The sequence below is a fragment of the Trematomus bernacchii genome, unplaced genomic scaffold (assembly GCF_902827165.1).
Source record: "Trematomus bernacchii unplaced genomic scaffold, fTreBer1.1, whole genome shotgun sequence".
Taxonomy (NCBI): domain Eukaryota; kingdom Metazoa; phylum Chordata; class Actinopteri; order Perciformes; family Nototheniidae; genus Trematomus; species Trematomus bernacchii.
Window position 1 is genome coordinate 5,292,616 of NW_022988098.1, and position 23,973 is coordinate 5,316,588.

Below are 23,973 nucleotides of genomic sequence, written 5' to 3' on the forward strand. Positions count from 1 at the left end.
TATAAATAGACAACTACGGCAGATATGTAATATTTAATGCAGCCGAAACGTGTATTACAATGCCGTTATGTGATGACTTTCAAAGAGAAAAGCAAGCACACTCGGAATAATGTATTATTTTTTTTTTTTTAAATGTTTTCAGATTTCACATCGCATAAACACCAAATCCCAGCGTGCATTGCGGCTATGGAGCTGAGGATCTTGCCTACGTCTGTTTCCGGTTTGTTTATGAACGATGTATTTTGTTATACACACATTCCTTCACATTTAAATTGGAATTTACATTAAAGTATTTTGTGAGGCCTTCTAACATGTTTTTAAATATAACTACGGTTGTAGTTGAAAAGTTTGTAAATTAACATGAACCGAAGCTGTTGCCTGTTGCAATATACAGTCTATGGTTGCTACAGAGGATTGTGGGAATGTAATGTCTTCGGCCATCCAAAACTCATAGAAAACTACTTGTTTCTCAGAATTGAAGGGGAAAACGTGACAAAAGCATTGTACACACACTAAAACCTATCAATGTCGTTTAATTAACAAGGATAATCTGGTGTTTTTGAGTTGATGAGTAGTGGAGATATCACTGTCAAATCAATCGACAGTAAGGGGAATACTTACTTCCGGGTGTACAATTCTCCGTTATCCAATGGGAATGGACGCTCACATTGCCTTTAACAGCCGCCGACACAAACGAATGCCGTGCTTCCATGAGCGTCAAATACCGCCGCCGCAGATGGGAATACATTGCAATCAGTTGAAATCTATTTGCGTCCCTTTATGAAGCTGAAGGAGCCTACACAGGAAATATTGGTGAGTATTTTTTCCAGAGTAATTACTATTTTGCTCTGAAATAGTGATATTTAATCATTTTGGAGTGTATTTATTACTCATAGCTTCTAGAGTGCGATCAAAAATGCAGAGTCAATTCTATTGGAGTTAAACCATGACCACTCTGTAACGGAGGTGATCTCTGGGGCCATAGATCTCGGTCTCCGTTACGGATTATATAGCTTCATTATTGGCGAAGTATATTCATTTGTTCCACTAAAACATGTGATTATATGTCCTTTATGCATATATTTGTCACAATCTGTCTATGTTTTAGTTTGTCTGTCTCTGTTTCCTGTTTTAGTTTGAAAAGTGTTCCCCCTCCCGTCTTGTCTGTTGCTGGTGATTGCGTTCACCTGGTGCCCTGTGTTTCTCCTCCCTCCTCACCTGTGTCTTGTTGGTTTGATTAGTCCTGTGTGTATTTAGGTTCTGTTTTCCTGTTAGTGTGTGTGTGTGAGATCCTTGGTGCTGGTGACTGTGTTCACGTGAGACAGTCATATTGAGGCTGTGTATCCTGTACCACAAAGAGGAATAAATGCCCACACCGGGTTGTATTTGAACTCTCTGCCTCTGCCTCCTTGCTTGGTCGGGCCGCTCAATGGTCAGCTTCACACACGCCCACTCATGTTCCTTAAGCACTTTGGTTTATTGACCTTTTTTATTGTAAAGATCATTATGGTTCATTTATTCTATTCTGAGTAAAATTACCTTCTATTGGGAGTAAAATTACCTTCTGTTGGGAGTAAAATTACCTTCTGTTGGGAGTAAAATTACCTTCTCTTGGGAGTAAAATTACCTTCTATTGGGAGTAAAATTACCTTCTAGTTGGAGTAAAATGACCTTCTCTTGGGAGTAAAATTACCTTCGATTGGGAGTAAAATTACCTTCGATTGGGAGTAAAATGACCTTCTATTATGAGTAAAATGGCAGTAGAGTTGTTTTTAATATACACTACATAGAGTAAATAACCATTAAGCAGAGTCAAATCTAAGCACATAATAGAGTAAAATGAACTCTAAAAATACAACTCTGAACAAAGAGTACATTTTACTCTATATAGGTTGGGACCAAATGTTATATTTTTAGAGTAAAATTTTCTTCAATTTGAGTCAGTTTTACTCAGAGAAATTGACTGTGTAGGAGCGTCCCAACTGCACGCCACGGGACCCTGACCAAGCGTCGCTCCTGGACGTTTATGGAGTGAGAGTGTGTTGTAATAGAATATAATAGAATCCTTTATTGTCATTATACAGGTATACAATGAGATGAGTAGAGCTACTCCATTTTTGAAGGTGCCATCAAAAATACAAAAACTAACAAGAGACGTACAACATTCAGTAGGAGACAACATACAAACAACAAGCATTCATACTTCATTATTCAATTAAAATAAGGTTATTACTACTACTCATTCTTCTAAATCTTGTCTCTCTCTACTTCTCATACTCTCTACTCCTGTAATCAATTCTTTCTATCCTCTCTTTATCCAAAACCTTTTCCCTCTCTAACCTCTTGAGGTTTTATTAGTGGGAAACAGGTTTGCAGAGTGGCTTAGGCAGGCCGGGGAGTGTTACGATTCGTAGACACAGCGTACCTCCCTATCTCTCACCAATTTCCAACTAAGGCTCCAGTGGGGACTTTGTTCCTGCGTGTGCCTCTCCACCTCTGTTTCTTACTCTCTTACTTGCTACCCTTTTCCCTCAACCTATCCTAAGGGAGCGCTTGTTCTTCCTTCTGTCTGTCTGTGTCTGTGTATTCTCATGTTCCGATTAACCCAGCCACATTTTTCTTCTTTTGTGTCTATATCGACGCCGGGATCCGGAATCGAGGCTGATCCTCTTGCTGTGGTCCTGTGCCCTGGATCCTCTATCCTGAGTTCTGGATTAAGTCGTGGACTTCGGGTTGTGGCTGGGCTGACAGGATTGTTGTTGACATCCTCGTGGATTCATCTTCTTATTATAGACACATGCATTTCCAAACATTTGGTCTACCTATGCTGTAAAACGTATTATCTCTTCGATTTACACACGGCATCTATTGCACGTCTGTCCGTCCTGGGTGAGGGATCCCTCCTCTGTTGCTCTCCCTGAGGTTTCTCCCATTTTTTCCCTTTAAACTGTGGGTTTTTCTCCGGAAGTTTTTCCTTGTACGATGTGAGGGTCTAAGGACAGAGGGTGTCGTTTTTTTTTTCTCATACTGATATTCTGAACAAACTGTGCTGTTGTATTAGCTGTAAAATGTCTTTACTGTAGGGTATTTTTATTATTTGTACAGCACTTTGGCTCCACCAAAAATCGTTTATAAATGTGCTATATAAATAAAACTTGATTTGATTTGAATATTCAGATAAGTTTAAAGTGCATGAATATATCGGTTTAAGTCTGCATACAAAAAACATATTGTGGAGGGTGCCTCAACTGAGCCGAAAATGTGGCGCACCTATGCGCTTATGCGGCGCAATTAGTGTGGCGCGCACGGTTTTCGACCCCCCCCCCCCCCCCCGTCGACGCTCGCGAAACAGAGGGCTTCATATAACTTTGCGTGGGGCCTCATGTTGGCCAGGGACGGACATGATGCTCCCAGGCTCAACATAATCTTTGTTATAATATGGATGAGAAACACTTCCTGGAATAATGGACAGACGCCATGGACCCAGTGTTGCTTTCATTTGACTCCGCTGCTACAGTACCAGCAAAAACAAATAAAGTAATACAACGGGAAACTAACAATACATTTAAACCGACCCTCAGGAACCTGACACCGAATATTAAACAGTGGAAAAACCCGAAGTCCAGGCAGGAAGTTGGAGCGACATCAACAATGGAAGAGGTAAGAGGAGGCGGATGCATATTGAAGGTGTAACCTGTTATACACCAGGGTGCTTTTCTGTTAAGATGTGTTTTTCTGCGTTTCTTTTAAAAGGAGCATATGTAAATCAATGTCTTCGTTGTAAGCTTTACTGCAGTAGCAACTTGGTACATTTTATTCTAGTTGCCAGCATTTTGAACCCGGAAATAGGATCAATTGCAGTTTAAACCAGATAACGGCAATATCTCTCCTTCGGGCTGATTTTGATACATTTTGGATCGAGATTTGGAAGATTTAGGGTACTTTCTTACTTTATTCGAAAAGTAATCGTAGTAACAACAATATTACATTACTGTATACAGTATAGCGCTTTTCCTGGTGCTCAAAGCGCTCTACAAGCAAGCAAAGAAGAAAAAGAGGAATAACAACAAAAGTAAAAAGTGCTAAACTATGTGCAGAGCGAGGGTTAGTGGATCAGGAGCAGTGGCGTTTTCTCCCGGAGGCCAAGGGAAGCCAGGCTTCCCCTGTTTTTTCGGATTGTAGTTATAATTTAAATAAATAAATAAAAACACTTTGTTTTGTTTCGATAATTCTCCTTTGCTGTGTGTTGCTGCCGGCCCGTCTCAATAGTATGAAGCTGCAGCGTCGGAGGCTGCACTCTCACCGACCGTACACACAGCAGCGTTAAAAAAAATCTTGAAACGCTTCTGCCCATTCACTTTGAATGGGGTGACGTCACTTTGCCTCACTTTTCGCCAAACTGCATTGTGGGCAGGCGAGCGGAGATTTTCAGGATTTTCAGGATTTTCAGGATTCAAAGTTGAGCAGTGTTCAACTTTTGAAGCTAAGGTGGAAGCGTCAGCCAATCAAATCCTGTGTATGCAAATCTGACAGTTCAAGCGCTAGCCAATCAAACCACGTGTATGCTGGGAGAGACATACCGCAGGTCATTTCCTCATATTCCAAAAAATGGAGGAGAAATTAGCGGTAGGGAATCACCCGGTGCTTTATGACCAGTCCCTATTTACCTACCGGGATATAAACCGGAGGAGCCAGGCATGGAGGGAGGTGGCAGAGACAGTGGTAGGTTTTCGCCTGTTTGGGGAGTTTATATCCAGTTTACTTCAAACTTTTTTGCTTCGTATGTCGGGGGCGGGAGATTCATGTGATTGGTTGTTGGTGCCTTGCTCGCAAAAAATCCCCAAGCTTCAGATACGCCCACCTCCAAGATTTTTTTAACGCTGCTGTGTGGACGGGCCGTCAGGACCGCACTCTCAGGACCCTAGTTGTTTTGCAACATCGCCACCTAGCGGATTGGATGACCGCAAAAGTACAAGCAGCGAGTATTGAGTCTCATACACAGCGAGTCTCTTTAGACATTGTAATGCTTGTTATTAACCATCTAAAAATGCATGAAAATATGTTTTTCTTACTGAAATTAAATTATTATTATTAACAACAAGTTGTTGTTAATGTTTTTGTTTTTTAATAACAAATGTATTTTGTATGTCAGATGTAAAAAGATAGTCTTTTATATTTGTCTTATCAAATTTGACATACAACATAAATATATATATATATTGTAGTAATAATGATATAATCTATTTATAATTGTAAATGTATATTGTATGTAGACATACATTTAGATGTATATTTTGTTAAAACAAAACAAAACTGTTAATTTAGTTTTTGGGAGAAGGGGTGGGGTTAAATAAGTGTAAACTCCTTTGAATCAATTTGATACTGCTTAGGTTTCTACAGTATCATAATTCTCTTGTTTCATTTTATTATTATTATATATATATTTTTTTATTGTATTACACGTTCGAAATAAATCAAATCAAATGTGTCTTTGAAGAGGTGCTAGATTACTCAAAAACAACTGTTAGTGTGTTTATGCACCAGGCTGCAAAAGATAAACATGCAATTTGACGAGAGGCATTTCAGTGCAGAATACATTTGTATTTATTGGGCACAATTTCCACACTGTGGATTCTTCACTGGGGTGAGGCGGGGTCTGCTGTTCCCTCAACCACCAGAAAACAGCTCCAGCTGCAGTACCCCGGGAAGCGTCAGCATTGATTGGCAGTAGAAGCAGTGGAAATGAAATCCTGGTCTGCAATTTAATGCACATCTGTGAATGGTATACCCTTAAACATAAGAACATAGAATTGTAGTATTATTATTTTGTGATCATATTATTTTAAAGTGTAAATTATGAATACCAAACATCTGAATCAAGTAACTGGTCACCACAAACAAATCATAGAAGGACTTGTTTTGATTTATTGCTCAAATGGAACTGATCATAACATTCAGGCTGCTTTTGATGCAGACACATTGCAACTTCATTTGCATTTCACAAGAGAATGTTTGCAAACTTTACCTTCATGGAGAACTGCACGGTTGAAGTGGCTCTCTAAATGGGTTTGGACCTTGCTCAGTTTGGCTGGGTGGAACACATTTGAGGCACAGAACGGGCAGTGAAAGACTTCGCAACATGTAGTGCATCGTTGTAAATCGGGCAAGGATCTCCCCTCTTGGATTGAAATATGCATCTTGAAAAAGAGAGAGCCTAATTGGTCAAACTGAACATTTTGAAATACTTTCACAGACAGACATAAATTAGGCCTAATTGTTAGATTCTGACACGACAGATTCTAACCTACAGAATAGGCCGACATTATAACTGACTAAAACACCTCATGCAATATTACAAAACATGTCAAAATGATGAGACTGTCTGATAAACAGTAAACAGGCAGTCAGCACAGTTACGATTATTTACAATGAATTCAAATAGTAATACAATGACTATTAAAGAAGCATTTACACTGAAGATAGAACTTAGGCTACTGCTGATTTAATGTAGCGGACAGACAGATCATATTGACATGCTTTTGTCATCCTTTGAAGTTTAATTAATTAGCTGACTATAATTAATGATCAGGGTTGGGAAGTTTACTTTTTTTAAATGTAGTAGGTTACAGATGACTAATTACCCTGTTAAAAATGTAATACGTAATGTAACTGACTATGTAACTATTTGTATTGATAATCTAATGTTAATTATGGTTCTTTTAGGTTTTTTGTGAGTCACTTTGGATAAAAGCCTCTGCTAAATAACATAACCATAACATACGGTTTCATTAAACAAATAAACAAAAAGGCTAACAGTTGGTTTTGCAGCGAGTCATCATAGGCTAACAGATGACATTTAGCACGTGTTGCTTGTATTGCTGTCCAATTGAATACACCAGAATAGTTGTTAACTTTAAACAAACAACATGATTCACATTACTCACACTCTTACTGTAATCAGTGATTAAATCAACAATTAATGTAGGACACCTAGTTGGGCTTGCCAAAATCACGCTACAGTTTCATTAAACAAATAATCAAATATGCTAACGAAGCTAATGCTTTTGCTAACAATGCTTTTGCCGAAAGCTATAGCTAACAAATAATTGTTTTTAGTGCCTTTAATACTGTTAGAAGCTATCATAAGCTAACAGATGTTTGTTTGTATTGCCTTAAGACTATCATAGTTAATGTTAGCTAATCATACTTCATTTCAAGACACCGGAATTGTTATTAATGTTAAACAAATAAAACTTTAAAAGCACTTTACACTACTCACACTCTCTGCGTTGTCGTTCATATTCATGTCTCCTGCTCACTAGGTGGCAATGTTGCAAAACAACTAGGGTCCTGAGAGTGCGGTCCCAGGAGTGTGGTCCTGAGACTGCGGCCTCCGACGCTGCAGCTTCATACTACTCGCCCGTCTCTCCCCCACTCTCATTGAGTATTTTACAGTGAAACAAACAGCGCCCCTCTAGATGTTATGGTGAAACAGTAGATTGCATTCACTGTTGCGAGAGGAGGCCAGCTGAATCGGGCTTCCCTTGGTGAAAAAAAATTGAGGGATTGACCAATCAGATGAGGCCCACGTGATGCCCCTGCCAACCTGTGATTGGTCAGGGCCATGCCAAGGGAAGCCAGCCGCCTCTGGCTTCCCTTCAGAGGCGGCTGGCGGCTGGCGATTTGATTGGACACTGCCATCCAATCAAATCACATCAACATCAGTTTTATGTAGTAGCCTACTGTAACTGTCATCACCGCCGTTTGAAATTATCAAGCAAATTAAGCATTATTTATTCCATATAGGGCCCGATCACCTGAATAGATGAGATTGTTTATATTTTTTTGTTACTTTTGGACTACGGACTGAGCTAATTACAGAGACGAGGACTGTTGCTGCACTTGCCGTGTGTTAGAAAGGGAAGGGAAGAGAAGGTGGACTATCGCATGCAAATGTTTCTGTACATAATTGTTTTTGAATTCATGTGTTTCATACACGCCTACTGATACTTTGATGTGAAACTTTAAAGGTCTCCTGATTTACTTTGTGAATGAATCCTTTTTTATTCATTACCGAATCTGCACTGCGCATTGAGCGGCTGGTATTGCATTTGGGGGGGGTGTGTCTGCATAAATTAATAAGAAAATGCTTAAAGCTCCCATGTCATGCTTTTCCGGTTATTACCCGTCCCCTTGTGTGTTATGAAGGTTTTTATGCATGTAAACGGTGTGCAGAGTCAAAACCCTCAAAGTACACCCTGTAGCGAGTAAAACTCTAACACAGAAAATACCTCCCCAAAACGCCTCGTTGGAGATACGTCACTGCCCATTTGATTCTTCCGGGTACCGCATGATGTCATGCGGTACCCGGAACGAAATGGACCAATCCCAAAGAGCTATGGCCACACCAGCAGCGGCGTGTTCCTCCTCCAGAGGTTCGAAGAACCGGCATTTCACAGACGAAAGCTTCCAAAACATTGCCCAGTTTGAGGCCGGATATGCACAGCTTGTTTGGACCGTTTGGAGCAGGGGAAGATCTGGGTATACAACCTGTAAGTTTGCATTGTTATTTGTGTATTTATCAAACAAGACTGTTTAAATGTGTAAACTGTGTTGGACTGCTAAGCCATTGACACAGTGCTAACTGTGCTAACTAAGTTGCTAGAGTTTCCATATATCAACTCTAATATCAGCAGATGGCCTTGCATACATGTATCTCATAGCAGGAGAATGTCTGCATTCACACACAAAATACCTATTGACAGTATACTGCGGGTGATTTGCCGGTCAGTCGCGAAACGTAATTACATTATAGCTGGCGTAGCGATCTAACACACGGAGCACTAGTTTTGGTCAGAAAAACATTTTTGTGATGCTACGTTGCTAGCGTTTAAATATATCAACTACAATGTCAGCAGATGGCCTTACATGTTTGTCATGGCAGGAGAATGTCTGCAGTCACACACACGGAATACTCATACAGTATACTCCGGTTTACCGTACATTGTGACCGTACATATACTGCATGTAGCTAACGAGGCTAGCTGTATGCTAGCGCAAAACAATGTATTCATGCAAGTTACATTGTATGGTAGCAGAATACCCGTATACGATTGCAATTATAAACACGTTATTGCTAGCCTAATATGAACCACTAGCTTTTGTTCATAGTAGTTTTATTACACTGCATTATAGTTGCCTTTCCTCCAAGCTAACGTTCATATCGTGTTAGCTACCAAGGTAAACAAAGCTAGGTTAGCATATTAGCAGGCAAGCTGTTCATTACACAACTACTACTAACGAATCTAAAACAACTAAGTTTCTCTAATATTTTGTGATTTGCATTTGATTTCGTCCAGCCAGATCCTGGCGGACAATCCATGACGGGGAAGGGATTCTACTACTACTGAGGCCTCGTGCTAAAAGGCACCGCACCGCACCGGCTGTGCGCAGACAAGAGGAGGAGGAATGGATGATATACCGTGTATATATGTATATTTATGTTCATTTTGTACATTTCTAAAAATAAAGTTTAATGGAAATACTTAGTAGGCCTATCCTTTCTTCCCTGAATTCATATATAGCAAACCATGATTTGATTTCTCATCAAACAGTAGTAGTTTATAACGGGTAAAAATAACTTACTCTTTGTTATGAGAGTAGCTCGTAGGCCACAACGGAAAGACAAGGAGACATACACGAGTTTACAAAACCACGGCACATTTATTGTGGTAAATGCAGAGACAGGTGGTTGAGAGGATCGCAGAGTTAGTCTTCCTGCAGCCGCTTTGGAGAGAGACTGGGGCCGTAGTGTCCGGAGGTGTCCGTGATCGTGCTGATTAGCCGCTTCAGCTCCACCCCATCGTAAGACAAAGGCCCTGGGGCCGTCACACTCTTCTATAACAACAGTTAAAAATATATATGTATATAAAATATACCGCTGTACCGACGCCATGATAAGACTGATGTTACGCTGAGAGCAGCCGGGAAAAGCACTGACATGGGTGCAGCCTCTCTGGTGGTTGACTAATCAGAACGAGTGGCCGAGCTGACCAATCGGAGCACACTAGGCTCACAGGGAGTGGGGGGCAAGAGCTCCAACGAGTCGTTTAGTGGAGAAAGTGAATACTGCTGAATACACATGCTTGACAGAGATGCTGTATGCGAAACCAATGTGAGTTTGGAAAATTGCACAGTATAAATCTATTTTAGTATACCTCAACAATGTAATTATGATCAGTGGAAATGGCCATGACATGGGCCCTTTAAATTAATAAGACGAGAAGGTTTCGGCTGGAGAGTGCGTGCGGACCTGTCGGTTAGATAACAGGCGTGTGCAAGTCCTGCATCTGTGTGATACAAATGTGTGTAAAATGATACCGGGCGCTGTAATCACTCATCTGGTTACGTTATTGACCACCCCCCCCCCCCAACCCAAAAACATGGGCTTCCCCTAAATTTTTCCCCACGCCACGCTACTGATCAGGAGTTGAAGACAAGAGGGAAAAGGTGAGTTTTTTAACCTTGAGGCGACAGGTGGGGGTGTTCAAGGTTCAAGGCTTGTATTGGTCATCATACGTACATAGCTACAGTGTAGTTATGACAATGAAAATCTTAGGTCACAGGCTCCTCCAACAGTACAACACAATAAAACTGAAAAAATAGTGCAAGTAAATACAAAAAGAAAAATAGTAAAAAAGTGAAATAGTGGAATAGTGCAATAAGAGTCTATATTCAAGTGATTGAATATGATATATTAGATAAATAATTTCTAAATTGCAGCCAGATGAATGTTGTGGATGTTGTTTCAAAAGGTCAGGTGTTTAACAGTCTTATGGCCTGTGGGATGAAACTGTCCCTCCTGAAACTGCCAGGAGCTTGACAGACTGGTGACTGGAGGTGCAGCTGTTGGTGTACAGGGAGAAGAGCAGAGGGGAAAGAACGCAGCCTTGAGGGGAACCAGTGCTGATGGTCCGGGGGTTAGAGACGTGTTTCCCCAGCCTCACGTGCTGCTTCCTGTCAGACAGGAAGGAGTGTGGATCTCTGCATTTGTGAATCCTTCTGGGTGCGTTTATTTAAAATGGACTCAATGTACCCAAAGTAATGTCCCATTTCAGAATCATATATATCAATTTACTGAATTATAATCAATCATGCATTAATGTGTTCATCACATTTGGAGCTAATTTGAGTACTTTAAATACTGTTGCTTGATATCTTAACCTATAACTTTACATTGTAGTTTATGTTTTATTTTATGTTCATGATGTACTAGAGATGAAGCGTCTTATTTTGGACAGTTTAAAATGCGAGGGTCGTGATCGGTTTGTGCACGTTCCGTGATGGCCGGCCGGCCCCCAGTCAGACTTGATACCGCCCCCATGATAAATACATTTAATTATTGTGAAGCCAGCTGCAATGGATCATTGATCCACCAGGGGGTGCAGTGGGGTTCCACACTGGAGTCATGTGAAATCAACTTCTCTGTTGTTAATAATGTTGTTTAGTCGGAAAAAACGAACGAGCCGGCTCTCCCGATTTTTAATCCTAATTTAATCATCATCATTGATGTTTATGTTCGCCGAATTGACATGAAATCACTGACAAATATGAATATTCTGTATTCAACTTCATTGAAACGATCAGGATGGGTGTTATTTTTCCCCACAATGACCAAGTCGCTGCAAATGATCCCATGTATTATGTACATGTACATGGCCACATTCTCAACAAAGTTACGTAACGAAACATTCTGTATTCCTTGCTTACTTTTTATTTAATGCTTTATAACAGCTGGAATAGTTCGTTTAGAACAGGCACCTCACTCGCAATCTGCTCCTCCGCAACGCCTACCACCTACCTCCGGCTGAAATTATGAATGTACAGTAAGGCATAGTAATCATAGATAACACGGCAGGCTCCGTTAGTTTGTTTTCATCTGATTTCAAATATTTCAAATGTCTGAAGTTAATAAATACATTCTCAGTGTTCAAGTCAATAATAGTCATATAAGAAAAGTACTGATCTAATAACAGAGATTTTATAAGGACTTTTCAATGTTCAACATCGCTCATGTGAAATACAGTAAACTGGATGTTGTGGTGCCGAGAGGCGGGGTATCAAAAGTACAAGCTAAACTTTTATTTAGCATCTGAACACACTTGTAAACAACGTGATGCCCGGGAAGCGAAGACCCGGCGGAAACAGCTGGTCTGGTTCACTAAAATGTCCGTGTACAGTATATCTGGTACTAATGTATAGCGGATCTTTGTTAAGATCCATATGTCAGTAGAGATGGGATGGCAGAAGGTGCTATATATATATATATATATATATATATATATATATATATATATATATATATATATATAATTCCAAAGCTGGTAAAGACCTTTCAAATTTAGCAATAATAGTCATATAAGAAAAGTACTGATTTGTTCTTGAATCAACTTTTTTATGGAAAATGTTTTATGTAATTTTATTTCATTTTAAATAAAATGAAAGACATTCACAGTTAATGTAATTAGATATACATTATTAATGCCATACATTTTTAAATGTAATTAGATATACATTATTAATGCCATACATTTTTGCATAAATATTTATTCAGTATGATAGCTGTCTAACAGAAGTTAAATCCATTTCTCACTTATTCTGACAATGTACTTAACCCCAAATAAAAGAACCCAATAAAAATAGTTGTTAAATAATAGTGAAGTCACGTTGTAATAACAATAACTCATCTCTCTCGGTTTTTTTTGTTTTCTTTGTGTGCTTTGCCAAAAGCCACTGTGTCAAGTGTCCTAGTTGGGTTACCGTAACGAACAGCAGCCGGCTCTCGATTTTTAATCCTAATTTAATCGTTTATGTTCGCCGAATTGACATGAAATCACTGACAAATATGAATATACTGTATTCAACTTCATTAAAATGTTATTAACGTGCCTAAACTCAGTAATTCACTAAAAATTACTGATCCCTCCTTATTTTTCCCCATAATGACCAAGTCGCTACAAATTATCCCGCTTATTACATGGCCACATTCTCAACAAAGTAACGACATGACTCCCAATATTAATTAAAATGCTTTTATGGATTTAGAAAATATTTTTATTGATTTAAAACATAGTTCTATGTATTGATTTAAATTGACATGCATCCGCTAAGAAAAATAGTCCGTTGTTACCGTTTTTTAAACAGTCAGAATGAAACGGCAGCTCTCAGCTGTGTGTTCACACTCCTAACTCTGATCTTTCTTTTCCAACAGTTAAGTTAACTGTAGGTTACTCTGAGTGACAAGCTTACAGTTAGTGAAGTAACACTTTTTTTTTGTGAGTCACGACCTCGCTGTTTCATTCTAACATAACGCTCCAAATATGACTGTTTCCACTCGGACTTCAATACAGCAACACCATTGTTTGGTTTCCATGGTAGCGTGTCTCTTTAGTAGCGTGCACTCCTTTCCTGTAAATTACAGGTCCAGCCAGGCAAAACAGTAATATGAAATATGAACGTTAGTTTTTAACTGAAATGATCAAATAAAGTCAAAATGTCACAGTGTTTACAAACATTGACCATACCGTTCACCAGCCCCCACCCCACTCTTTGTTTAAAACGAATTGGCCATCGGAATGTGTGTGTCCCAACCCCCCCCTGTGATATCTCTTCACAGGGGGGAGAGAGTTAGACGCTCGTGAATTGTCAACGGGGGGGGGGCCTCTCTGCACGGAGGAGCCGCGGAGAAGTGAATCACAGTGATCTGCTATTTTAAAGTAAATTCAACACATATCGACCCTAAATATAGCATATATTAAGAACGAGAAAGTGTTAACATCGTTTTTTGTAAACATATGACCAATGTGCGAGGGTGATGACATCAGAGCATCGTCCTATGGGCTTAGCCCCGGACAGGTACAACAGGTATTCACTCAGAGGGGGGTAGTTAACCATTTACATGTCAAAAAGCAACATACAGTAGGCGGGTGGGGGATGGTGAACGTTTACATTTCTCTACAGCAGTGGTTCCCAAACTTTTTGTGCCCAAGGCACACCAAAGGACAAGTAAAAATCTCAAGGCACACCTATTGTGCGAAATAGCCCTTATAACACGTGTTATCACTCATATCATGTAAAATATCTGTAAATGTGCATAATTATTTACTAATGCCAAATAAAATGTATAGATAGAACAATCAGTGGTTCAAGTTAGTATATTCCTCAGTGTAACATATCCACTAGTTGCAAAGCTTAAACATTTTTATATCTTTTTTTATTTTAAGGGAAAGGATGTTTTCACTACTCAGTTTGTCAACTATGTTACGGACAAACTTGATGTCATTACAATCATTTGATTAAGTCCTGCACTTCAAGTAAAATCAAATTTGAAAGGCTCTTGAGTCTATTCTACCATATATCCAAAGATTTTTTAAAGTTTAAAAAATAATTGTATTAAAGTTTTGTTTTTTCATGTGATATGTTCAGCACTGTCATTAAGTTTAGGGATATTTTGTATTATAAAACTACCATACAGGTCATTTTGATAGTTTTAAGAGATGTCATGTAAAACTCCAACCTGTGTAGATATACATTATACTATAAAGGATATCAGAAGCACTATTTTAGATATTTTAAATTTGAAAAAATGAGGTGCAACATAGTTGACAATGAAAGTCAAACATTTGACTTAAATAACATAGTTGACTGGACACATTATTAACCATCAGCACTATGTTAATTTCAAGGCAGAAGTGCAAAATTCCATTGATAATGATGTGTAATGACGTCTACATGTCGTACAAATTGTCAACTAGGTTACCTGTCAACTAAGTTACTACAGTTATTACAGTACTGAGTAACTCAGTTGACAGGTAACCTAGTTGACAATTTCCCTATTTTGACCCATCATTTCAATGGTAGGCCTTGCCTGGATGACCACATGTCATTTTCTTGAACAGGTTAACATCACATTTGCACATATAATTGAATTAAAATCATTAAACAATTGTAAACCATAACAATGTACGTAACATTGTTGATTGTCAATGAGTATATTAATTGACCATGTGCTATTATACATAAAATATTGTAAAAATGTAGAGGACAATCACCACAGTGTGTTCAAAATGTCTGCCAAAGAGGAACATGGCATCATGTGATGCTGGTGACATGGTATTGGGACAAACAATTTTTGAGTTAAAGGGGGAAGTTCTGTTAGTAACATAGTTTACAGAACTTTTGCGGACATTCATATATTAAGATATTTAAATTATTTAAAGGGGGAAATCAATTAAAAATATGTTATTATTCTTTAGTATTTAGACTTTTGAAATAAATGAATAATTTTTTTAATTTACTTTAATGGTTTTTATTCATTATTTTGAATCCAAGACACCCTCAACTGAAAAACGGACATAGCAAAAACTGACAATTTAAGAACATCATGACACATTTCAAGCTAAATAAAGCATAGGATGCACATAATGTTTGTGTGATATTATAACATGCTTTCCAATAATAGGCAAAATATGATATTTTTGAAGAAAATAGTTAGAATAATTATAATTATCATCAATGGACATCAATGGACATGGAATGTACCCTAAATTGTAGAATCACTCAGCAGTTACATACACCAAACCTTCCAGTTATATTCCTATCAATATTATGAAGGCTTTTACAGAAGGGTTTGGTCATATATAATTCATAGCCTGAATTATATAACATTTTATACCTAAAAACATGGTGAAAATTGATAGTTTAGGGCTGTTGACAGTATTTTCTGATTTATGGAGTGATACAAAGAGATATCACTCACTCAATTTCACTTTCCACTATGTCCACCGTTGTTTTTCACAACCAATGGCAGAACTTTATTGAGGCCTGTAATTAGTCAACTACAGGTCTCTTGAGTCAGTCTTTTTCTTCCAAAAAGCTTGTGACAAGATGTTATTGCTCTTGGGGCATTAAAAACAAGATTTTAACTTTAGTTTTTTATATAATATCTGCATTTTCTATTGTGAAAAACTAAGTCTTAGTTATTTAATATATAGCGCCATCTCCTGGTTAAACCCTGAAATTGGAGAATAGTGGGAGGGCCTAACATTCCTGAATACTGGTCTTTGGCAGGCAACTGGCTGGCAGTCGGCAGGAAGCTGTATGCTGGGGTCCAAAATAAGAGGCTCCATCTGTAGCTTATCATTTGAATATGTTAATAACTAGTAACTCATTTCGTTAAAACATTTTTACTCTTTTTGAGTATTACCAAGTATTAAATTGACTTACAATAAGAAAGAGACGTCTGTAAATCAGCAGATAATTTGTCCCAGGGTGCAGTGTCTCGGCACGTTGAAAATGGGGAGAAAAAGTAAAAAATATGCAGTGTTGGAAGAAGTACTCCACTACAAGTAAAAGTCATGATGTTAAAATTCTACTTAAGTAAAAGTGCAAAACTTAAAGTACACAATAATACAGAAGTATTATCAGCTCAATGTACTTCAAGGATTTAAAGTAAAAGCACTCTTTATGCAGAATGATTCTTTTCACAGTATTTCTTTATTATTATGCTTATTATTTTATCCATTTTTATACATGTAAGAGCATTTTAGTATGGTAATTTTTTTTCAAAATACCAAACAGATCATGCATTTTAGCCATGCCTCATTTTGCTCAATTTAACATTTTTTATCCCTGTTTTAGCAAGGGCAGATTCAGTGAGAACAGCACCATCTACAGGCCGGGGGACACATATTCATGTATAAAAGACGTACAAAAGTGCATTTTGCATGATAGGTCCCCTTTAAGTTCACTGATGATGAGGGACAAACTGAGGATGGAGTGGACACTGGTGGTCCCAAGCGTGAGTTCCTGACCCTCCTTATGGAATGCCTGAGAATGCGAAGAAAACATCATGTCATGGCAACTGTTTGTGCCCCATGGCGGTGTGACTTTCCCAGCCGCTCACTGTCTCAAAATCTGATTCTAAATGTTCTCTATAAAGATAGAACTAATACACAATTATGAATGTATACTATAAGCTGTTTTGTGTATTTAATCATGCATTGGTCTACAATTTAATGTTGGCTTCTACATATTTCACATAAACGGACAATGAAAAAATGTGTCCTTCATGCTGATAACAAGTGTATGCATCTGCCAATTAGTATTCTAAACAGAGAAGTGTGTTGAATCCTTATTTCTTGCATTTGAAACAGATACAATAAAAAAAAAGTGAACTTACTGTTGTGTTCAACTTGTTACATTTTTGCCACAGGAGCCACAGAACACTTGAACTGTCCCCAGATGTTGGCCACAGAAAGGACAAAACATGGCGGCCTGAAAAGACATACATTGATGTTGTAAATCCATTTAATCAAGTCAATCAAAAACACATAGTCTAAATAGTGGTTAGCTAAATAAATAGAAATAGTGTGTTGTATTTAGTTTGCATAATTTCTGTAAATGCAGCGTTTTTCTGTTGTATTTGTTTTCAGGGTTTGTTTGTTTTTCATTTCATTATTTGCAGGTGTTTCCTGCTTATGTATGCATTTTGGGCCGTTGTTCAGCGTTTGCACCTGCCGGCCACCGTGTAACACCCACCAAACAACATGATAAATACTGAAAGCAAGTCAACGATATACGTCACAATTCAAACTGGGTGAACCTGTTACTGCACCCATGCTAATTTCTTCTAATGTGCCTCACAATGTGTCTCACAATGTGTCTCACAATGTGTCTCACAATGTGAACGAGATCATACCGCGCAGGAGGAGGAAGTAATCATATCTGACTCTTTCTCTCTGTGCTCAGAACAGGAGAAAGCCGTGGAACAATAATCTGACTATCATGAACCTTTTTTCCAGAAGGCATTGCTTGGCCTTCTTTTTCATCGTGGTTTTTGCTGTCATATTTTTTGCGCTACAGAAATACGATTTCATTGAGCTCATAAAGGTAAGGAATGTGTCTGTTATACTAGAACTGTTTATGATCATCAGAAGTCCGGATATTGTTTTCAAAATCAGAAAATTCTAAATTGTTTTCAAAATCGGAACTCAGATCGTCAGAATTAGGGATATTGTTTTCAAAATCTGAATCAGAAACACGTTTACTACCAGGTAGGTTAACACATACGAGGCATTTGACTTGGTGTTTTGGTGCATAGATACAAATAAGAGAGAGCGCATGGTCCTGGCATTGTTGTTGTTATCTCAGTGGGTCTCAAACGGTTTGGAAACCATTTATGTCTTAATTTTGCTCTCAAATTGCACCAGATTGATGCATTTAACTTCAATATTTAAAAACAAATCTTCCCGGGGAAGCATGCCCCCGGACCCCCCTAGAGGATGTTAGGTCCATCCCCCACTTATAAAGAAATAACACTTTACCCCTGCTTACACCTATATGTGAGGTGATTATCGAGCCTTCATAAAAGAGTTGCGGGTACACTGTGTATGTGCGTATTCAACTGTAGCGCCCGGTACATTCATGGAAAACCCTAAATGTTTGAGCACCCTCTGAAACGTCAAGCTACCCCACAGCACCCCCAAAAGAAAATATCTGGCGCCGCCACTGGTTTATGGAAGCGACCTCTAAAGAGCTAATCAAGTCAAGTTATGTTTGTCAATTTTTTTTTTATGTAAATAGTTTGTACATGTTCAATACATTTGTAACACTGGACACATGAAAGTTTCTTTTTTTTGTTCAGCCCTTCCCCCCCATCCCCCCCCCAAAAACAGCTCACTCCAAGCTGAACTCAAATGTTTGCAGCCCTGCCGTTACCAATGGCTCGAAAATGCAACAGGGCGTGTGCACCTTTAAGCAACTGTCCCCTAAGGAGGCTGAAGAGGAACGCCTCATACTGGAATCCATTGCTTGGCCGGAAATCCCACCTTGGCCCACTCCTATATCCATAGAGACCACCTGTGATCCAGCTCACAGCTCCTTTACCATCTTACCAAGGAGAGGAGGAGGACAGTGGCAGATAGGGGATCAGCTGAGGGTCATGATCGAAATGTCTGACTTCAAAGGCCGCCCCAAGACTTCGGGGGGAGACTTCTTACTCGCACGGCTGAAAAACTCCAAGCTTCAAGCGGGCGTGGTTGGAAAAGTGGTGGATCATCTCAATGGGAGCTACTCCGCTGTATTCTCATTGTTCTGGGAAGGAGATGCAGTGGTTGAGGTAATGCTAGACACCATTATATTAAATGTAATTGTACCGTACATTTTAATCTATCTTGGAACTGAGCTGTTTGTGAAGTCCCGCTTTCTTTGGTTACTGTTGCTTGGAATGACAATGGTGGCAGATTAAACCTCAGAATAAATTGGTCTTTTTAGAAACAGTAGGGTTTTTTTCCCCTTTAAAGCAACTGAAGTAATCCATAGTAACATTAGCTCCAAGAGTTGCAATGACTTTTTTCTGTGAGAGCTCTGTAAAATGAGTCTAAAAGCTGGTGTAGGCAATTTAGTTTACAACTTTTTTTTTTTTTTAAACCAATCAGCAATCGAAATAAAAAAATTATAAAAAGAGGAAAAGACCTGTCACAGGCCTGCAATAAGCCGATCCAATTATATCACTCGGCCAACATAGAATAACTTTAAATGTGCACTTTACGGCTACTTAAATTATATTAGAGTAGTTAAATAAAATAATAAACCCTAACCCTAACCCTGTTGATGTATTTAACCTACAGATATCTACATTGAACACTTCCAATAGTAATAAGTCAATTGATGATATCAAGAACTAACATTTTCGCTAGTGACAAATGGATTCTAGATGTCTGTAATCAGAATTGCTAATAGGTAAAATGTAATGAAAACAATACAATAAAATACAAAGGGGCTTTATTGGCATGACCACATCTTACAGTTTTTCTCGATTGATAACACCCTTTTCTTTTTTAATTGCTCATTTTCTCAGAACACTAAACACAATTCACAAAACCACACACCCAAAGTGCAAAACACCTCATTTCTCCTGCTAAGTGAAGAACTGCACTCAAAACTACATAAACACTTACCAAATGCAAACTTTTGCACCAAATATAACACACTTCATTCATAATACTAGATTGTTTGACCACCCAACTACACACTGCTGAGCATAATCTAAAGCACTTTCATCTTTTGGGCTATGCTCTGTACATAGAGCTTTCTGCAGAGAAAGATTGCTTGAGTTTACAGAAATACAGTAAATGAAGAAATACAAATGAGTTGTTGAAAAAAATCACATTTTATTCAAAAATAACATTGTGCAACATGCATCTCAGCACATAGTTACTATGCTGCGGATCTCTCTAAGTGTTGCATAAAAGTAAGTCTACCACAGTAAATTGTGCAGGATTTGTGTACAGTTATAGTATGCAACATGCCAACAATTCAATTACAGTAGAGAAGTAAATACGTTTCACAAAACAGATATACGCACTGATATATCATGAATTATGCAGAGCTAAAAACTGGTAACTAACTTGTTTTCAAGTCTAAGTGTCCGGATTACAGAGGCAACAGTAAATCGGCTTAGGCCCCGCTCACACGGGACCGTTTGCGTTTATGCACAGTATGCGTATTCAAAAAAGTCTTCTGTTCACATGCATTCGTTTCATTTAACGTGTCTGTTCAAACGAGGCCGCTGGAAACGCTGTAGTACATATGCCGGGACTGTAAGTGGCGCTGTAACTTCTGCCAAAATACACCAAAAGCAGCGAAGAAGAGCAGCCCGAGCAGCCCCGCCACAATGTTGCCATGGCTACCCTTCTGTTTAAGCCCCGCGGTGTATTTAGCAACATGTAGTTCATGTAATTCTCCATGTCCACTTGTTGCTGATGGTTGTGGTAGAGGAGCTGTAGATTTTGCACTAATATCTGTAGCATGGTCAGTAGCAGTAGCACTAGCAGTAGCTACTGACAGGAGGAAGTGTGTGGCGATTGCTGGTATTCAGCGGGATATAGTAATTTCCTCAGCATATGGATAAATGCAACGGGGAAGTTAACTGAAAGAAACCGAATCTGTGGATATTGCATCAACCGACCAAGAAGCACGTCTCTGTGGAGAGGACGGCTCAGAAAGAGAGATATTCTCTACAAACACCGGGTGAGATCGCACCTTTGTCAATATAATGGATCAATGCATGAAATCTGACTCTGTTTATTTTGTTTAAGGAGTATATTGGGCGTTAACAATTCTGGTTTGCCTTTTATAATATTATTTCATTCAAGAACCCCTTGTGCGTTTAATTAACACAGCTATTTTTGATAGTTGCTACAGCAGTGAGCAGGAGAGGTGGGGAGAGGTGGGGCTATCGCTATTTTTTCAGGAAATATTCGTATAGAGGTGATTACACGGACTCGGTTGACCCCCCAGAGCGTTTCGTTTGCAAATCTATCCACCTTGGGACCCGTTATCGTTTGTGGGGTCAGTTTCTATCGGCCTCGTGTAAATAATAGGGCTATACGCACGCGAAACTATGCAGATACAAGCCGTTTTCTCCTCGTGTAAACGGCGCCTTAGATTAGGCTGAACCCTCTCCAGCCTCTCTCATCGTCAAACCATGGTTGATAACATTTGATTTCATTAGAGAGTATTCTTCTTTGTCCACGTCCTCTCCCTCCAGCTCTACCTCTACCTCTCATTCTTCCTCCTCTCACTCTCACCCCACCTCTTCCTCTTCCTCTTCCTCTTGCTCTTGCTTCCATGTTGGCTTCCATTGTTGCTGTAAGAAAGTACTCACCTGTGGTCTTTTTATAGTGCTAACATCCTGATTGATGAGCCAACAATTATGCTATCAGGTGTTTGGTCAGGTGGAACGTGTTTCTTGATCATTGGTCCATGTGTGAGGCATTTTGAATATCAGTGTTTTAAACCTGCTAACTTTATGTCAGATGCCTGTGTCTTACGTGGAGAAACGTGTGCAGTGGTTTGCAAAAGGTGCCATGTTGATTTGCAAATTGTGTGAAAAGCTGAAAACGTGTTTAGAGTTTTGGAGATTTGAGCCAATGTTTTGCTCTTTGAGTGTCAGTTAAAATAATTGTGCTTTATGTATAATTTTAGTGTGTTAGCAATCGAGAAAGACTGTAAACATAGTAGGCAAAGCATTCCGCACAAGGCGTTATAACAGAACAAAACAAAAATCAACACTAAACATAAATCTCAATACATACATTGTATAATACATTGTAATACATGTACAATATATACATATATATATTAGTACATAAATAAAAAGTGTGTGTGTGTGTGTGTGTGTGTGTGTGTGTGTGTGTGTGTGTGTGTGTGTGTGTGTGTGTGTGTGTGTGTGTGTGTGTGTGTGTGTGTGTGTGTGTGTGTGTGTGTGTGTGTGTGTGTGTGTGTGTGTGTGTGCTCTCCTAACAGGATTTGTCAAATTCAGGATGTTTGTTTTTAAATTTGGAGAACATCTATAGGTAACTATAACCACAGTATTGACTGGTTCTCTGCCCACTCAGGTGACGATGGTTCATTCAGCTCAGGCCATCGCTGTGCTGCAGAGGCTGAACAGGGAGCATCCTTACAGGACGGCTTGGAAGAGCATCTTCCGTTCAGGAGCAGTTTCTGAAACCACCATGTGTGGGGTCTGCCTGCAGCCCACCCTCCTTCCGCTCTGCAACTTCACCGACCTTCGTACAGGCGAGCCTTGGTTCTGCTTCAAGCCACAGAAACTGAGCTGTGAAACCAGGTTCCTTCAAATGAGTTTGAACTTTAAAGAAACCCGCTTTCTCAAGCGCACGGAGGTTCTGCTCTTTCGCAAGTAAGGGGACAAGGAGAAAAGGTGTCAAAATGATGTCTATGTTGCCTTAGACTTGCATTCCTTAATATGTAGCAGAGGGAGGCTCCATTTGTGGCACAACTATGTCTAATTGTATAGAAGTCTATGTGAAAAGGATTGCTAATTTCCACTTAGTTTTTTTACCTCTGGTTTGTCATTTTTCATCATCAATAGAATATTTTATTTACAATGAGATTTTATTTTTTACCTCTTTTTAAATTTGAATAAATGTCCGTTCAATTTAAATTGTAGGTACATTTAAGTTGTACTTTTTTTAAGCCATACATTAATCTTGATAACATGTTACCATTAGCCGGCTGAACATGGTCCCTGGCACATTTCTTACATAGGGTCTTAAATCAAATAGTGAAATCCACTGTGCGCACAATGAGACGTGCATGTCTGCACACTGTGATATTTCCACAGCTCACTGTCTGTAAATATCATAGGTTTCGGATTGCATAAGAGAGTAAGCCTGCAGAGGTTAATTAAAGGTTTAGACCGTGCACAGGGTTGGGTTAGGGTTAACAGGTTGGCCTTGCCCTTGTAACTGCACAACATACTTTGAGGGCAAGGCAGATGTTTGTTCAATTAGGCAGTTACTATTGAATCCAAATCTAATCCTATCTGATATTACATCATTTGATATATTAAGAAAATAAGGGAATCTTTTTTCCTGAATTTTTTTATGGACCTTTAATGGAAATACTTAGGTACAAATATGTAAAAAAAAAAGTACTTGTACTTGAGTTAATGTTACTTTCCACCATTGAAAACATGTGAACATGTTTTTTGGTCTGTCAAACTGCATAAGAGCTCACTGCGTTAGTGTACGTTTAACTAACTGTAGTCATTCTGCATTCCTAAAACTCATCAAACAACACGATAATTAATATTAAAAATAGAAAAAACTGAAAGGGAACAAGTCAACGAAATACGTCACAATTTAAACTGGGTGAACATGTTTCCGCACCATGCTAATTTCTTCCAATGTGTCTCACAATGTGAAACTTTTAATCCAGTCTTTCATTCATCATCGGTGTGTGTCGATGGGATGGCAGATGAAAGCGGTTTTCTCTCCCCGTCTCTCTCTCAAGCTTTTGTGTTATACCTGTTTTGTACTTCAGTAATGAATATAAACAAGATCATACCGTACAGGAGGAAGGAGTGCCGTACGGTGACGAGAGATATTT

At 38.9% G+C, this 23,973-nt stretch overlaps 1 protein-coding gene across 1 annotated transcript in view; it reads left to right on the forward strand.

The window, feature by feature from the left end:
* Positions 1-23,973, forward strand: part of LOC117475620 (NXPE family member 3-like) — a 96,101-nt gene that overhangs the window by 23,887 nt on the left and 48,241 nt on the right. The window contains exons 2-3 of the mRNA XM_034121930.1: positions 17,809-17,949; positions 18,704-19,177. Coding sequence (XP_033977821.1) covers positions 17,809-17,949; positions 18,704-19,177 — 615 coding nt within the window. The remainder of the gene's footprint in view (positions 1-17,808; positions 17,950-18,703; positions 19,178-23,973) is intronic.